Consider the following 18,626-nt stretch of genomic DNA (forward strand, 5'->3'; position numbering starts at 1 on the left):
ATCATCCACGTTGTTTTGTCATTTAACTATTAATTAAATAACAACATAAGACATATGAGCAATTGACAAATACAAGGCTGATGATTCTATACTTGTCAGGAAATAAATGAATTAAAAGTTGATTAGTCACAAAATGAAGGTGGTGGGCAGGGTTTAATCCCATTGAGGGACAGCTGTGGTCAACATACTAAAAACTAGTACAATCTCAGCCCTGCTCCAAAGTGACAGGGTCTCTGGCCAAAATTTATTTAACTCCTTATCTCTCACGTGATGTTGAATAAAAGAACACACAAATGAAACAGTGCGCATCTGAAACGTGTGGAGACGTGGGAAGTGAAATTCCTTCTCCCCAGGTATGGTGTCCCGAAAACAGAGACAGGTCGCCAGGTCGCCAGGATTTATCCACGTTAACAGTACAGACTGACGAGGCCAGCAGCCATTATATTCATTCACCAGGTCAAAAGACTACGTCTGCAGCTTCCCTGGTGGGCCAGTGGTTAAGAATCCACTTTGCGGTGCAGGGGATGCCAGTGCGAACCCTGGTCCGGGAAGATCCCACATGTCTCGGAGCAACTGAGCCCAAGAGCCGCAACTACTGAAGCTTGTGTGCCCTAGAGCCCATACTCCACAAAAGAAGCCACTGCAACGAGAAGTCTGAACTCCACGACTAAAGAGTAGTCCCCACTCTGCAACCAGAAAAAGCCCATGTGCAGCAACGAAGACCCAGTGCAGTCAAAGATAAATACACAAATATTTAAATTTTTTTTTTTTTAAAAGACTGAGTCTGAGGAATACTTCCAATTAAAGAGAGAAAAAGAAGAAAAATCAACCAACCAAGAACCACCTACACCAGAACCTGGGCTGGGTCGGGGGTGGGGAGGACAGGAGACCAAGGTCCGGCCCCAGACCTGTTTGTAGCTACGTGACATTGGGCAAGGCCCTGCACGGCCCTTATCTGTAATAACATTTGAAAATAAAATAAAAAGCAGTAAAAAAACAAAATAAAATCGATAAAGCTAAACTAAAATAAACAAGAAAAGTAGCTAACACGGATTGGCACTGCTTATCATCAGTCCACTGCTGTTCAACATCTCAGGAGTTCTCATAATAATCCAGAGAGGCAAGTCTTCTTTTTTTAATGAATGCACTTGCCAAATTTAGTCTGGGTTATTTAGTCTTGAGAGACAGGTATTCTTATCCCTGGGGCTCCGAGAGACCCAAATACTAACTGAGTGAATAACAGCTCACTTAATGCTGCCAATGCTTGTGCACCTGCTAACTCACGTATGAACTATGAAGCTGGGGTATTACTATCCTCATTTTTCAGATGCGGAAACAGGCACAGAGAGGTTAAGTGACTTGTCCAGATCACAGAGCAAGGCTGTCTGTCTCCACAGCATGAACTCCCAACCAAAAAGCAATTCTGCTGCAGGTCACAAAGACCCAAGATGAATTATTCCAAAACACTAAAACACAAATCCTTTCGGCACCAGATCAGAAGAGAACAACAGGGAGCCATGGGCCAGACTCAGTGATTTTAGAAACTAGGAAAGTGAAGTGAATTCTCCAGGCCAGAATACTGCAGTGGGTAGCCTTTCTCTTCTTTAGCAGATCTTCCCAACCCAGGGATTGAACCCAGGTCTCCCGCATTGTAGAAGCTGTGAGCTCACTGAATGAGCTCAGCTCAGCTCATTCCAGCTGAGCCACAGGAAATGTTACAGTAAAATCCTGGATTTCTAGTCTCTCTTGAAAAATTGGGAGTTCAGGCAACTCTAGGCTCACTCCACATGGTAACAACTAACTGGCACTGAAAAGCGGGCAACCCATGAAATAGGACGTGGGTGTCCCAGTTCACCACAGGCCCCACCACTCCACACTGTATGACACCTGGCCAGCTTTTTCCATTTGCATCACTATCTGCCTCTGAAGGCACGTGAGTTTGCTACCGCCACCCTGATGACAGCCAAAACTCCCTCCATCAAGCAAGATCTATGACTTTATAGTGAACACAGTGACAAAGTAAGAACACAAAAAGCTTCCTTAAAGGCCAAGATGGAAGTTCCAGAAACTCTAGATGAAAGTTTGCAGGCAGTCATGAACTCAAAAATACTAGGTTTAGGGCAGTGGTTAGGAATCCACCCTGGAACGCAAGGGACTCCGGTTCAATCCCTAGTCCGGGAAGAGCCCACATGCCGCCTGGCAACTAAGCCCACGTGCCACGACTACTGTGCCCTCACTCTCGAGCCCATGCTCCGCAACAAGAGAAGCCACCACAACGAGAAGCCCTGCCTCCGTATCTAGAGAGTAGTCCCTGCTGGCTGCCACCAGAGAAAGCCCACGTGCGGCAACGAAGACCCGGTTCAACCAAAAAAAAATTAAATAAATAAACCTCAAGAAAAGAAAAGAATACTAGGCTTGCTGGAATTGATTAACAAAGGAGCTACAGGAGGCAGAAGGAAAAGAATACGGGAAAGCATATTCCAAGGGTGCTCAAGAGAGGGAAAGCCACCCCTGGAGTCCTGCGCAGAACGTGGATTTCTTGAGTTTCCTCTTACCTGTTCGTAGTTTATGAACATGGCCGTCTCAAAACTGTTGGCGGCCCACTTGAGGAGGTTTGCAGACTGCTCCGGAGTCATGTACACCAGCACACATTCGGCTATCAGGAGGGTTGGCAATCTTAAGGAAAGAAAAAGGGGCACATAAATATATTTTCATGCAGGTGGGACTCTCTAAATGCACTCACGTTGCAGTTCATACCTCAGTGCTTTCAGTTTTCATATTAATAATCAAGGTAACACAACTTAAGTTTTACAATGCAAAAACGTGAGCGATCAGCAATGATTTTTGTCTTGTGGTTGAAAATGCAGACTATAAAAATGGCTACAGGTTCTTCCTAACTGTGCACCCACATTGTGGCATGGTGCAGGGAGAATCTCCAACTCCGGAGGCAGAGTTTATTTCCCTTCCCCTGGCATCTGGGTTAGTCATGTAACTTGCTTTGGCCAATGGAATGGCAACAGACATGATATCAGCAGAAGCTTGGAAATGACTTGGATGCTGGCGCTTGCTCTCTTGCTGTACTTGGAAACCTGAAACCACTATGGAAATGAACCCAAGCTAGCTTGCCCTAGGAGGGGAGGTCCTGTGGTTGAGAATGAGGCAGCTCCGCTGACCAATCTGTTCTCCACACATGAACAAACCCCAGAGGACATCAGCTAAACCTGGCCCCTAGCAGATGAACCACCTAGCTAAGCCCAGGCCAGGTAAAGAAGGCTATTTGGGAATTTTTTGTATGATTTTTGCAACTTTTTTGTAGACTTGAATCATTTAAAAAATGAAGTTAAACATATTTACAATATATTTTGTAAAAGGTAGCCATTAGCAACATTAGAAAGAGGATTAACACTTTTCAAAATATAACTGAAAGAAAAGCAGACAAGACAGCCCATAAAGGAAAACAAAGAACACAAATGAAACCACAGGGAAGAATATGTAATCTGAATACTTGCTACAATTTTTTTCATCTGTTTCGTAGATCTCCAAAGTGAGGCAAACTTCCTATGAAGATCTGGTCCGATTTATGCATGATTACTTCCATGACCTTCCAGCACATTTTCCAAACAGCTGGCTATACAGCTGCAGCTGTACGCAGAGTCAGATGCAGCTGACTCAGGGGCCTAATATGTGCCAATTTCTGCTCAACTGTTTTCACAAGTGCTACCTGATTTTCAAAACCATCTTGTGAAACAGTTTTTATCCCAGTTCATAAATGAAGACACTAAGGCTCAAAGAGATTAAAAAAACAAAACCCCCAAACCCTGCCATCTATTAAACAACTATTAAGCAGAAGTAAGCTTCTTGGCAGGAAAGTTATGACAAACCTAGACAGTGTGTTGAAAAGCAGAGACATTACTCTGCTGATAAAGGTCTGTATAGTCAAAGCTATGGTCTTCCCAGTAGTCACGAACGATTCTGAGAGTTGGACCGTAAAGAAGGCGGAACGCCAAAGAATTGATGCCTTCAAACTGCTCAGTTCAGTTCAGTTCTGTCGCTCAGTCGTGTCTGACTCTTTGCGACCCTACACACTGCAGCACGCCAGGCTTCCCTGTCCATCACCAACTCCTGGAGCCTGCTCAAAACTCATGTCCATCAAGTCGGTGATGTCATCCAACCATCTCATCCTCTGTTGTCCTGTTCTCCTCCCACCTTCAATCTTTCCTAGCCTCAGGGTCTTTTCAAATGAGTCAGTTCTTCGCATCAGGTGGTCCAAGTATTGGAGTTTCAGCCTCACCATCAGTCCTTCCAATGAATAGTCACAACTGATTTCCTTTAGGATGGACTGGTTGGATCTCCTTGCAGTCCAACGGACTCTCAAGAGTCTTCTCCAGCACCACAGTTCAAAAACATCAATTCTTTGGCACTCAGTTTTCTTTATAGTCCAACTCTCACATTCATACATAACTACTGGAAAAACTATAGCTTTGACTAGATAGACCTTTGCTAGCAAAATAATGTCTCTGCTTTTTAATATGCTGTCTAGGCTGGTCATAACTTTCTTGCCAAGGAGTAAGCGTCTTTTAATTTCATGGCTGCAGTCACCATCTGCAGTGATTTCGGAGCACAGAAAAATAAAGTCAGCCACTGTTTCCATTGTTTCCTCATCTGTTTGACATGAAGTGATGGGACCGGATGCCATGATCTTAGTTTTCTGAATGTTGAGTTTTAAGCCAACTTTTTCACTCTCCTCTTTCCGTTTCATCAAGAGGCTCTTTAGTTCTTCTTCACTTTCTGCCATAAGGGTGGTGTCATCCGCAAATCTGAGGTTATTGATATTTCTCCTGGCAATCTTGATTCTAGCTTGTGCTTCATCCAGCCCTATATTTTGCATGATGTACTCTGCATATAAGTTAAATAAGCAGGGTGACAATATACAGCCTTGACATACTCCTTTCCCGATTTGCAACCAGTCTGTTGTTCCATGTCCAGTTCTAACTCTTACTTCCTGACCTGCATATAGGTTTCTCAGGAAGCAGGTAAGGTGGTCTGGTATTCCCATCTCTTTCACAATTTTCACAATTTGTTGTGATCCATACAGTCAAAGGCTTTGGCGTAGTCAATAAAGCAAAAGTAGATGTTTTTCTGGAACTCTCTTGCTTTTTTGATGATCCAACAGATGTTGGCAATTTGATATCTGGTTCCTCTGCCTTTTCTAAATCCAGCTTGAACATCTGGAAGTTCACGGTTCACATACTGTTGAACCCTGGCTTAGAGAATTTTGAGAATTATTGTGCTAGCGTGTGAGATGAGTACAATTGTGCAGTAGTTTGAACATTCTTTAGCATTGCCCTTCTTTGGAACTGGAATGAAAACTGACCTTTTCCAGTGCTGTGGCCACTGCTGAGTCTTCCAAACTTGCTGGCATATTGAGTGCAGCACTTTCACAGCATCATCTTTCAGGATTTGAAATAGCTCAACTAGAATTCCATCACCTCCACTAGCTTTGTTCGTAGTAATGCTTCCTAAGCCCCACTTGACTTCGCATTCCAGGATGTCTGGCTCTAGGTGAGTGATCACACCATTGTGCTTATCTGGGTCATGAAGATCTTTTTTGTATAGTTCTTTTGTGTATTCTTGCCACCTCTTCTTAATATCTTCTGCTTCTGTTAGGTCCATACCATTTCTGTCCTTTATTGTGTCCATCTTTGCATGAAATGTTCCCTTGGAATCTAATTTCCTTGAAGAGATCTCTAGTCTTTTCCATTCTACTGCTTTCCTCTATTTCTTTGCATTGATCACTGAGGAAGACTTTCTTTTCTCCTTTGCCTTCAGCTTCTCTTCTTTTCTCAGCTATTTGTAAGGCCTCATCAGACAACCATTTTGCCGTTTTGGATTTCTTTTTCTTGGGGATGGTCTTGATCACTGCCTCCTGTACAATGTCACGAACCTCTGACCATAGTTCTTCAGGTACTCTGTCTATCAGATCTAATCCCTTGAATCTTTTTGTCATTTCCACTGCATAATCGTAAGTGGAAGCTAGAAAAAACTCCTGGGAGTCCCTTGGACAATAAGGAGATCAAACCAGTCAATCTTAAGGGAAATCAACCCTGAATATTTGTTGGAAGGATTGATGCTGAAGCTGAAACTCCAGTATTTTGGTCATCTGATGCAAACAGCTGACTCACTGGAAAAGTCCCTGATGCTGGGAAAGACTGAGGGCAGAAGAAGAGGGTGTCAGAGGATGAGACAGCATCACCGTTGCAATGAACATGACCTTGGGCAAACTTCAGGAGATGGTGGGGGACAGAGAGGCCTTGCGTGCTACAGTCCATGGGGTTGCAAAGAATCAGACACGACTGGGCAACTGAACAACAGTAACAACAAGCAGAAGTAAGACAGGAATCCAGGCTAAGACTCCAAGACTCATGCTCTCTTCATTCTGAGTGGGCTCCAGGTCAACTGGTATCAGCTTTAACTAATCTCCTGCTGACCTTCACAAACCCACATGCCCCCAAGAAATCCAGCAACACACCCTTGAAAGTCAAGACTTTCCTTCTGCTAACAAAGAATACACACTACTTGCTCAGCATCGCTAATTTTATTAGAGAAATGAAAATCAAAACTACAACGAGGTATCACCTCATGCTGGTCAGAATGGCCCTCATTCAAAAGTCTACAAATAACAAACAAATGCTGGAGAGGGTGTGGAGAAAAGGGAACCCTCCTGCACTGTTGGTGGGAACGTAAGTTGGTGCAGCCACTATGGAAAACAGTATGGAAGTTCCTCAGAAAATTAAAAATAGAATTACCATATGATCCAGCAATCCCCCTCTTGGGCATATATCTGGACAAAAGTATAATTCAAAAAGATACAGGCACTCCTATGTTCAAAGCAGCACTATTCACAACAGCCAAGATGTGGAGTCAACCTCAATGTCCATCGACAGAGGAATGGATGAAGAAGGTACGGTATATATATGCAATAAACTACTACTCAGTCATAAAAAAGAATGAAACAGTGGCATCTGCATCAGTACAGATGCAACTAGAGATTATCGTACTAAGTGAAGTAAGTCTGAGGAGAAAGACAAATACCATATGACATCACTCATACGTGGAACTTAAAACATGACACAAATGAACCTATCTACGAAACAGAAACAGACTCACAGACACAGAGATCAAATCTGTGGTTGCCAAGGGTAGGGAGGGCGCAGGAGGAATGGACTGCCAGCCTGGGATTAGCAGATGTAAACACTTATATATAGAATGGACACTCAACAAGGTCCCACTGTATAGCACAGGGAACTATACTCAATATCCTGGGATAAATCATAATGCAGAAGAATATAAATAAGAACGTAACATGTTTCTAACTGAGTCACTGTGCTGTTCAGCAAAAACTAACACAACACTGTTTATCAACCATACTTCAATTAAAAAAAATAAACTGAAGAAAACACACTACATTCTGCAATTTGTGAACCATGTAAGGGACTCCCTAAAGGAAAAAAGAAGTGTCAATACTCTTCGCAATGTATGGACCTTACTTCTGAAGATTCAGTGAGACAGATTCAGCCAGTAAAGCCAGAGTGACAAAGCCCATTTTGACATTTGGGCTGGTGGGGACGTAAATCCTATGAATGACAACCTAGCTGATGATTCCAGAAGAAATGTGAGCAAGAATTTCAATACGCTGAGATAACAGCCATCACCATGCTGATGTGTCAGGAAGATCACTCTTCTACCCTCTATACTTCCCTCACCCTCCACTGCCCAAAGCTCATCTGTATTTGTATCTGTCCTTACCCTCCTTCTTCCCCTCTCAGGAGACTGGGGGGTGTTTCTCTTCCCTCAAAGGCTAGTAAACTCAGTCCATGCTCTTCTTTCTCCCTTTCTTCTCCTCCAGTGATTTCCCTCGTTGTTCATTTTTCACTGTGTGCTGCTGATTCCTTGCCTTCCATTTATTTTTTAAAATAACTTTTCCTTTCACTTCCCTTCCTTCCAAACCTCTCCCTTGAGTCCTTCACCTCAAATATTCTTGAAAGTGCTACCTTCACCTACGGCAGACCAAGTAGATATGCCTTTTCCTCCCACTAGCTCTTTATCCATTTGACCAGCATCACTGTGCTAAAACCACACCTCCCACTCCCTTCCTCTGCCTCCCAAAGGTACCCACACTCAAGGATTTGGCATGTACTCTTTTGGTCCATTTTAAAAACACTTCCTTGATGTATACATGTAATCACAAAAATACGGTATCTGCAGGGAGGAGTTGATTTTACACATTTGGTATCACACTCTGCATACAACTCTGCCATCTAATTTTTTTTTTTTTATAAATTTATTTATTTTAGTTGGGGGCTAATTACTTTACAATATTGTAATAGTTTTTGCCATACATTGACATGAATCAGCCATCTAATTTTTAAAAACTCAACATTAAACTTTTGAGCTCTCCCCAAAGTCATCCATTTTACGTGTCATTCATCCATCCTCCTCCTGATGGACATTTCAGTTGTTTCCAATTTTCTGCTACTAAAAATGAAAGCTGCAGTGAACATCCTCCTTGTACATACATGTAGACCTTCTCGGGAGAGACACACCCAAACATGGAACTGAAATATCACATGATACCAGCAATTTTACTAAATTCCAGATTGTTCCTTGCAGTGGTCATACAAAGATCACTTCCACCAGTGGTGTATGACCATTCCTTTCCCTCAATATCCTTTTCAACACTTGATACTGTCAGACTTCTACATTTCTGCCAACCTGGTGGTAGCAAAATAGAATTTCATCTGATTACTACTGAAGTTCAATACCATTTTAACCTGATACCCAGTTTCCTTTGAGCTGCCAGGTCATCTATCCTTTGCCCATTTTTCCACCAGACTTTAAAAAAAAAAATAGTAGCTATTCTTTTATACCCTGGATGCTAATCCTTTCTTTATATATTACAATTATATGTTTCTATGCATACAGTTATCTTCCCTCAAACTTATGATATTAGGAATCAGTATTTTACAAAAGTGATACAAGCGATTCTCATGGGAAAACAGACGTGGGGAACACTGCTTCTTAAAAAACTTCAGAAAACTACTCTAAATAGCAATGAAATAATAAAGATTACAGGGGACAAAATGGTACATGTAATTACACTGTACTTCCAACTGGCCTTATCTCCAATTACCATGAAATCACATATGTAAGAGGTTAAAAAAAAAAATCTCACTGTGTACTCATGTTACATTTCTTTAGCTTCTCTTCCAGGTCAGGTATATCTCGGAGATCTGCTCCAATGATGGCATATCTTGTTGAATCCAACATGTGCCCATCTGTAAATGCAAGAAGAGATGGTAATTTCAACAGAAACTGATCAGGAAGAGATTGTAACTTCAATGGATGTGGCTTTTTCAAAACAAAAGTAAATGTACTGTTTTTCTCCATTATAAAAATGCATGCTCATTATGGGGGAAAAAAATCAGGAGGTGAAAATTAACTAAAATCATATCTTTCAAAAATAACTATTAGTGTTTTAATGTATAGCATTCTATCCCTTTTTCTATATGCTTAAATCCATATACACAACACAGACACATCCTTCCCCCCTCCCTTTCTCTCCCCTCAAATACACACACATACACACACACATACACACACACACACACACACATACACACACACACACACACACACACACATACACCTTGCACAATAAAAGAAAATGGGACCACCCAATACTTGTTCTGAAAGCTTTTCCTATTTATCAACAGTATCAGGAACAAATGAACTTACTTACAAAACAGGAAGAGACTCACAGTCTTAGAGAATGAACTTACGGTTCCTGGGGGGAAGGATTGGGGAAGGGATAGTTAGGGAGTTTGGGATGGACATATACACACTGCTATATTTAAAATGGACAACCAACAATCACATACTGTATAGCACATAGAACTCAGTTCAATGTTATGTGGTAGCCTGGATAGGAAGGAAGTCTGAGGGAGAATGGTTACATGTATATGTATATGGCTGAGTCCCTTCGCTGTTCACCTGAAACTATCACGACATTGTTAATCAGCTATATTCCAGTATAAAATAAAACATGGAAAAAAAACAGCAACAATAGTACGAGGAACAATATTCTCTGTAATGATTTCACAGTGCTTAACTGAGTAGATAAAACAACTTACTTAGCCAACCACTCTGTATTAGACAGGCAGTATTTCCAAATTTATTTCATCTGGGGCATTGCAATGAATATCCTTATATACATATTACAAAGGACTTGCCCAGTTACGCTGGTTATGATGAGCAGAATCAGGAGATCAAAGAGGAAGCCTATTTAAATATTGGTACTAATTGCTCTCAAAATGTTTTGTCAATTTGCAAGATATTATATTTAAAAGAAAACAGTTGATGTACTCAAGTATTGACAGATAAAATAATATTTTGTTGTTCAGTCGCTAAGTTGTGTCTGACTCTGCAAACCCATGGACTGCAGCACGACAGGCTTCCCCATCCTTCAGTATCTCCCAGATGGAGTTTGCTCAAATTCATGTCCGTTGAATCGGTGAGGCTATCTAACCATCTCATCTCCTGCCACCCTCTTCTCTTTTTGCCTTCAATCCTTCCCAGCATCAGGGTCTTTTCCAATAAGTCAGCTCTTCACATCAGGTGGCCAAAGTATTGGCATTCCAGCTTCAGCATCAGTCCTTCCAGTGAATATTCAGGGTTGATTTCCTTGAGGACTGACTAGTTTGATCTCCTTGCCCAAAGGAGACGAGAGTCTTCAAGAGTCTTCTCCAGCACCACAGTTCGAAAGCATCAATTCTTTGGTGCTCAGCCTTCTTTGTGGTCCAATTCTCACATCTGTACATAACTACTGGAAAAACCATAGCTTTCACCATACGGACCTTTACTGGTAAAGTGATGTCTCTGCTTTTTAATATGCTGTCTAGGTTTGTTATAGCTTTCCTTCCAAAGAGTAAGTGTCTTTTAATCACCATCTGCAGTGATTTTGGAGACCAAGAAAATAAAATTTGTCACTGCTTCCGCTTTTTCCCCTTCTATTTGTGATGAAGTGATGGGAACAGATGCCATGGTCTTAGTTTTTGAATGTTCAGTTTTAAGCCAACTTTTTCACTCTCTTCTTGCACCCTCATTAAAAGGCTCTTTAGTTCCTCTTCACTTTCTGCCATTAGAGTGGCATCATCTGCATATTTGAGGCTGTTGATACTTCTCCTGGCTATCTTGATTCCAGTTTGTGATTCATCCAGCCAGGGATCACGCATGATGTACTCTGCATGTAAGTTAAATAAACTAGGTGACAGTATAGAGCCTTGTCATACTTCTTTCTCAATTTTGACCCAGTCAGTTGTTCCATGTAAGATTCTAACTGTTGCTTCTTGACCCGCATACAGGTTTCTCGGGAGGCAGGTAAAATAATATTCCCTTTAAGATATTCCAACAGAGGTTGGATGAAATGGTATATATTGTGATTCTCAAGCTTTGGCAGGAATCACAATCACCCAGAGACCTTGTTGAAACAACTGATCAGGCTCCACCCCCTGAGTTTCTGATTCATATTTTTAAAAAATGTTGTTATTGTTATTCAGTCACTAAGTTGTATCTGACTCTTTGTGACCCCATGGACTACAGCATGCCAGCCTTCCCTATCCTTCATTATTTCCCAGAGTTTGCTCAAATTCATGTCCATTGAGTCAGTAATACCATCTAACCATCTCATCCTCTGCCACCTTCTTTTCTTCTTGGCTTCAATCCTTCCCAGCATCAAGGTCTTTTCAAAAATGGAAATCCACATTTCTAGTAAGTTTCCAGGTTGTGTTGATGCTGTTAGTGTGGGGCTATACTTTTATTTTTTTTTTTCAATATTTATTTATTTGGCTGCACCTGGTCTTAGTTGCAGCATCTGAGATCTAGTTCCCTGACCAGGTATCAAACCCAGGCCCCCTGCATTTGAAGCATAGGGTCTTAGCCACTGGCCCACCAGGGAAGTCCCCTGGGATGACACTTTTAGAACCGCAGGTACAGATGAAATGACACTGGCAATAAAATCAGGCGATGGTACATGGAGATTCATCAATCTAGTCACATTATTTTTGTGTAGCCTTGAAATTCTTTTCAATTTAAACTTTCCATTTTTAAGGATAGATTAGAATAAAAAAGAAATTAAATTGCTTGATTATTTACTCCAAACACTGCTCAACTTCCTCAAAGGTACAAACCGTGGAAGGAGCTGGGATATTCGACAGCCACCCTGCATGGCTGCTGAGAACTCAGTTCTCTCCTGAGAATGCACAGCAAAAAAAGTGTGAGGAAGGGAAACAGCATGTGAGCTGGTTTTCCCTTACTTTCCTGAGAACCCCACTGAGCTAGTTTAAATACACTTGGCCACATCCCATAAGCTAACAAGAAATACCTTCTAGGAACCTGCTAGATGTCAGGAAACCACCCAAGGACAAAGCTAGGAGACTCAGAGTCAGTCCCGGGCACTGCAACACCCGAGTCCAGAAAAGAATATAAAGGATGTGAAGGCACTTGCTTGCCCTGCTGTGAAAACAAGCAACGATTCTCAAATGCCTGTGCGCCTTCTGACAAACAACATAGATACTAAAGCTGAGGTTTTCCATCCCTGACCACAAAAAAAAGAGAGGAAGGCCATCAGAACGCTGAAGCATGTGGTTCCCTCGGACCATGCCATTCACAAGAGACCCGTCTTAGTAAGAGATGTGGATCTTGTGTATATGCAAGGCAAAAATTGCACATGGTCATGATTACTCTTAAAAATTGAACATAAGGTATGGCAGAGTTGCAAGGGGCAATGACCTGGGGTACACCCAGCAGTGGCCCAGCTGTATTTCCAGGCAAGCTGGCATACAACCTGGGAAGCCCTAGACACAATGACCCCAAGGTACCATCAACAATATAACCTGATGCTCTAAATCACACAAACACCACACCTGTTGTGATCCTCAGAAGTCAGGGGCTACTCAAGCTGTGCAGAAATAGAAAGTCTGTTATCTGCCCTTGAAGAATGCCTGACCCTCATTTCACAAGAAACAGAAAGAAGATACAGGCCCAGGGTAAGTTTCAAGGGAGGTATACTATTCTGGGGCTTCCCAGGTGGCACAGTGGTAAAGACTCCACCTGCTAATGCAGGAGACTCAAGAGACTTGGGTTCAATCCCAGAAAGATCGCCAGGGGAAGGAAATGGCAACCCACCCCAGTATTCTTCCCTGGAAAATCCCATGGACAGAGGAGCCTGGCGAGCTACCCTCCACGGGGTCGCAAAAGAGCCAGACATGACTGGGCACACATTACTATTTTAGAAAAATGCACCATTTTTAGAAAATCTAACAGTGGCAAGAGACCCAGAAAACAACAGGAAAACCTTGGTGCCTTTAGAAGGTTTCTGAAAGCAGGTAAGAAAAAGACCTTCTCATCAAAATGAAATTCAGAATCCCTTCATTTCTATATTCTACTTCTGAAGAGAAAAATAGAAGGGGACTTCAAAGCATTTTGTGTGATATTCACATAAGAACAACTTTCTAAAGGAATAGCTGGTACCCACCCAATTCTGGAAAGCAAATTAACATTGATTTAAAACCTTAAATTGCTACTAGTAGCTCCCTCTGTTGGAGAAGGCAATGGCACCCCACTCCAATACTCTTGCCTGGAAAATCCCATGGACGGAGGAGTAGGCCGCAGTCCATGGGGTCGCGAAGAGTCGGACACGACTGAGAGACTTCATTTTCACTTTCATGCACTGGAGAAGGAAATGGCAACCCACTCCAGTGTTCTTGCCTGGAGAATCCCAGGGACAGCGGAGCCTGGTGGGCTGCCGTCTATGGGGTCGCACAGAGTCGGACACGACTGAAGCGACTTAGCAGCAGCAGCAGCAGCAGCTCCCTCTGTGATCAATCATTAGAGGATTGACTTCTAAGGGGATTTAAGAGGGAGAAGTCCTGAAGGCAAAACACCATGACGTGGTTTTTTTAAAACACTAAGAACAAATTAATACCAGGCCAGAATGGCGAGACAGGTATAAGAATCCTATTCCCCAGGCTTGGTCATCATTTCATTCAAGCAGCAGTTCTCAACTCTGTCCCTAGGGAACACTGGGTGCTGTCTGGAGAGGTTTTGGGTTGTCACAACTGGGGGATGCTAGTGCTGTCTAGTAGGTAGAGGTCAGGGATGCTGCTAAAACATTATACATTGTGTGGGACAGTCCCCCAAGAGGGGATTATCCAGCCCCAGATGTCAGGACGACTCAGGTTGAGAAACGCTGTGCCAGACTTACACACAAAAATCTGAAGATCATTAGTTGATGTTGAAGTTTAAAAAAACCCTTGAATAACAGTTCTAATTATTCTCAGATAGGGGAAACTTAACATGCTGTAGCTTGGGAACAGGATATGGTTCCCAAGATGAAAATTCTCTGGAGTGCATCAGCAGAGGAACGGGCTTTGGAGTCAAAACAACCCTAAGAGCAAAGTTCTATTCTGTCAGTTCCCAGTCATATGACATACCACTCATATCTACCTTTCTTTTAAACGTAAAATTCAAACAATGGCAACCTCATATGGCTATATCGAACATTAAGGGCAATGTAAAAGTGTGAGCTCCAGACTTCCCTGGTGGTTCAGTGGTTAAGAATCCACCTGCCAGTGCAGAGGACATGGGTTCAATCCCTGGACTGGGAACTAAGATCCTACATGGTGCAGGGCAACTAAATCTGTGTGCCACAACTATGGAAGCCCATGCTCCAGAGCCTGCAAGCTGCAACAAGAGAATCCACTGCAATGAACTCCCCAATGAGAGCAGCCCCCACTTGCTGCAACGAGGGAAAACCTACACGGAGCAACAAAGAGTCCATGCACCACAACAAAGATCCAGTGCAACCAAAAATAATAATAATTTTTTTTAAAGTGCAAGCTTCATGGTTTCCAAACCATGTACCCTGAGGTGCCCTGGGACAGCACAACCAACTTGGCAGAGCAGGATGTTTTAATAAATTTTTGAGGGAAACACAGAGACCCTCAACATGGATCAGACACAAGCAAACCACCGGTTCAAAGCAGTCAGTGTCCACATGAGACTTCTGTGCACTCTTTTTAATGACACCCTATCTCTGCAAAGTTGACCTCTCAGATAATGACTATGATTTAAAAAAAAAAAAAAAAAGCCACTACTGCTCAAACATCACTTGCAATGTTGCAAGAGGAACAGGTGGTGATGTCCCACCTAGCTCCCAGGTAAGGTCATAAAGTGCCTGACAGGAGCACATATCCCATTAGAAGTAACTGTGGTTATTTAAGAAGGAAATTAAAAAGAGCATTTGTTCTTAAAATGTATGTGTCTTTTTTTTAAATGATCAAGATGCTATTAGAATATAAATGCTTACAATGCTTGAACCTAAACTTGTTAATAAACAGAATTATTGATATTTTTTAACCTAGAGTCACTATGAAAAGTTTACTGAGGTGCTTAGGGCGCTGTGATCCAAGGACAGTGGGAACTCCTTGCCTGACCCAATGCCTGGGACCTCATGGAGGTCTTCTGTGAAGACCAGACACAGATGATTAAATCCAGGCAGGTGCTGAGAAGCTCCACCCAGATGAAAAGTGGCAGTCGCTCAGTAACGTCTGACTCTTTGCGACCCTATGGACTGGAGCCCGCCAGGCTCCTCCATCCAAGAATACTAGAGTGGGTTGCCATACCCTTCTCCGAGGGATCTTCCCGACCCAGGGATCAAACTCGGGTCTCTTGCATTGCAGATGGATTCTTTACCATTTGAGCCACAAGGGATGTCCCCAACCCAGATGAACCCAACCCAAATTGGCAAGCTGCAGGTTGGTGAGCTAAACAGACAGTTGTTATTTTAAGCCATGTGCTTTCCAGTGGTTTGTTTCAGAGCAAAAGCTCACACAGGTTTTAATTATCTGCCTCATTAAGCTCATGCCTACAAAGGCATGAAGAAGTGTAAGATTTACACGATGCAACAGTGTAAACACACACACACAGAGAATCCACAGGGCATACGAGTCATGATCTCTTCCATCACCTCCAAGTCAGCATTTCAAGAAAGATGGGTTCCTGTGTGCTGTTAAGCTGGTGTGAAGCCCATCAATCTCATTGATTATATGTCTTCAAAGACAGACTCATTATTAGAACTGCAAGGTGTTTTCAGGTCTACAGATTTTCCTACAACACTTCAGTTTAAAAAAGGGGCCGGGGGGGGCGGCGTGTTGTAAAATGGAGTCAGCCTCAGGTGGATTTCTGGACCACACAGAAGTTTTGCTGGTCTGTCTATCTGTCCACCTGGTAACACTTACTGAGCTCTCACTATGTTCAGAGCACTGAGTTTTTGTTGAATGGATATCTATACACATTGAATAAATATCTGTTGTAGTTTAACATGTATTTGTTGAATGAATGAATGTACGCTTCTATATATGAATATAGGTTTATATGTAATTTTAATAAAATAAATAATTTATACATACTGTTTTGTGACTTGCTCTTTTCATGTCCTGCTAAATGGATGAACAGGGAGATACTATCCTGCCCGCATGGGGCCTGGGATCCAGCAGGGAAGATGAACAGTGGGCAAGTGTGGAGAGCACTACAAAGATGGGGGCGGTCTTGTGGCAACAGGATCCCACTTCCCTTAGAACAGAGTCCAGACTTCTTGGCCTGGCCTACAAGATCCTAGGCGATGTAGTCCCTAAACGGCTTCATCGGCTTCACTCTGAGCCATGCACCCTGCCCCCTGCCAGGCCCAGTCACACTGGGCTTTTAGCATCCTTGCATGCTCCTCCTTTGCTTGCACTTGCCTTGATTGAGACAACCTTCTTCCCAGAATTTCTCCTTCTTAGGGTTCAGTTGAAATGCCTGATATTTGGAAATGCTTTGATTGGGCTGCCCTTTTTACTTTATATTCATCCAGTTCCACACAGGAGTTGAGATGGATCACAAAAACATAAATGTTCATTCATTCAAGCCTTCGGGTACGTGTTTATTCCATTAACAGTCTCTATGTCCCAGGCACTGTTTTGGGTGCTGGGGATACAGTGATGAATGAGACAGGAAGGGTCCCTGCTCTCATGAGGCTTATCCCCTCAGAAAGGAGGACAGTGAGTCACAGAACAAATGAAGAATCAAGATAACATCAGAGTATTAAGTGCTACGAAGAAAAGAGGACGGTAAACCTAGACAGCATATTAAAAAGGAGAGACATCACTTTGCCAACAAAGGTCCATACCGTCAAAGCTATGGTTTTTCCAGTAGTCATGTATGGATGTGAGAGGTGGACCATAAAGAAGCCTGAGTGCCAAAGAACTGACTTTTGAGAGTCCCTTGGACAGTAAGGAGATCAAATCAGTCAATCCTCAAGGAAATCAGGCCTAAATATTCATTGGAAGGACTGATGCTGAAGTTGAAGCTCCAATACTTTGGCCACCTGATGTGAAGAGATGACTCACTGGAAAAGACCCTGATGCTGGGAAAGATTGAGGGCAGGAGGAGAAGGGGGCGACTGAGGATGAGATGGTTGGATGGCATCACTGACTCAATGGACATGAATTTGAGCAAACTCCGAGAGATAGTGGAGGACCAAGGAGCCTGGTGCGCTGCAGTTCATGAGGCTGCAAAGAGTTGGACACAACTGAGCAACTGAACAACAAGAGAAGAGTATTTGTAGAGTATGATGCGCCAGCTGAAAGGAGACATGCGTCATGACGTGGAGCCCATCAAGCAAAATTAGGGGGAGAGAGTTCCAGACCAACGGGAGAGTAAAAAGAAAGGTCTGAAGATGAGAGCGAGCTTGGCACAGTCAGAGGACAGCAGGAGGCAGTGTGGCGACATCCTAGTTACTGTGGTCGAAAATAAAATCAGGAGGCATCCATTTGACCGATTAACAGTGTGGATTTCGGCTCTGGGAAGATTTAAGCAGAAAAGTCATAGAACCTGACTTACTTTTTAAGAACTCATCCTGATTTACTTTTCATTGTGTATCCATTTATATATTTTTAATTTCTTACCCTATGAATACTTCAGCTTAAGAAAACACCTATCATTAATTCTAAGTTGCATATTTTTTGTTAACATTTTAACATGTCTGAAATCAGGATGTATCTAACAGTTGATAATGTATCTGTTTAATTTGTAGACACTCTTTCTTTCTTACTGATAAACAGTGGTGATTCTTAAAATGACAGACCCACAGGTTTGAAGAAAAAGGATAATTTTTAAATTTTTGTCACTTTTATTATCACCTATCACTTTTCTCAGATTTTCATTTAATTTCTATTTATTTTTATTCAATTTCTCTTTTCTCAGTACAATGGCAACATCAACAACTATAAAAGACTGGAAAGACAACAACTATAAAGACTGGAAAATTTACCCACATTAAGACACAGAGTTATAAAAACAAGCAAGAATAAGAAAAAAAATCTGCAATTAAAAAAAAACTTACAAAAGGCATTTAACAAAGAACTATCTTTATAAGGGTTCCTATAAACTGAAAAAAAAAAAAAAAGGAAACATTGCAACTGAAGAAAAAACTGGGCAAAGGAAATGTGAAGGAAATTTACAAAGAAATT

General features: G+C 42.2%; 1 protein-coding gene across 2 annotated transcripts in view; it reads right to left on the reverse strand.

Moving 5' to 3' along the window:
* Positions 1-18,626, reverse strand: part of LCMT1 (leucine carboxyl methyltransferase 1) — a 65,727-nt gene that overhangs the window by 8,623 nt on the left and 38,478 nt on the right. The window contains exons 6-7 of one of the 2 annotated variants that reach the window (XM_081554432.1): positions 9,233-9,335; positions 2,556-2,676 (exon numbers count right to left, since the gene is read on the reverse strand). In XM_081554432.1, coding sequence (XP_081410558.1) covers positions 2,556-2,676; positions 9,233-9,335 — 224 coding nt within the window. The remainder of the gene's footprint in view (positions 1-2,555; positions 2,677-9,232; positions 9,336-18,626) is intronic. The other variant, XM_081554431.1, reaches the window with a different exon arrangement.

The sequence above is a fragment of the Giraffa tippelskirchi genome, chromosome 13 (genome assembly GCF_054371585.1).
Source record: "Giraffa tippelskirchi isolate mGirTip1 chromosome 13, T2T-mGirTip1v1.2.pri, whole genome shotgun sequence".
NCBI classification, from domain to species: Eukaryota; Metazoa; Chordata; class Mammalia; order Artiodactyla; family Giraffidae; genus Giraffa; species Giraffa tippelskirchi.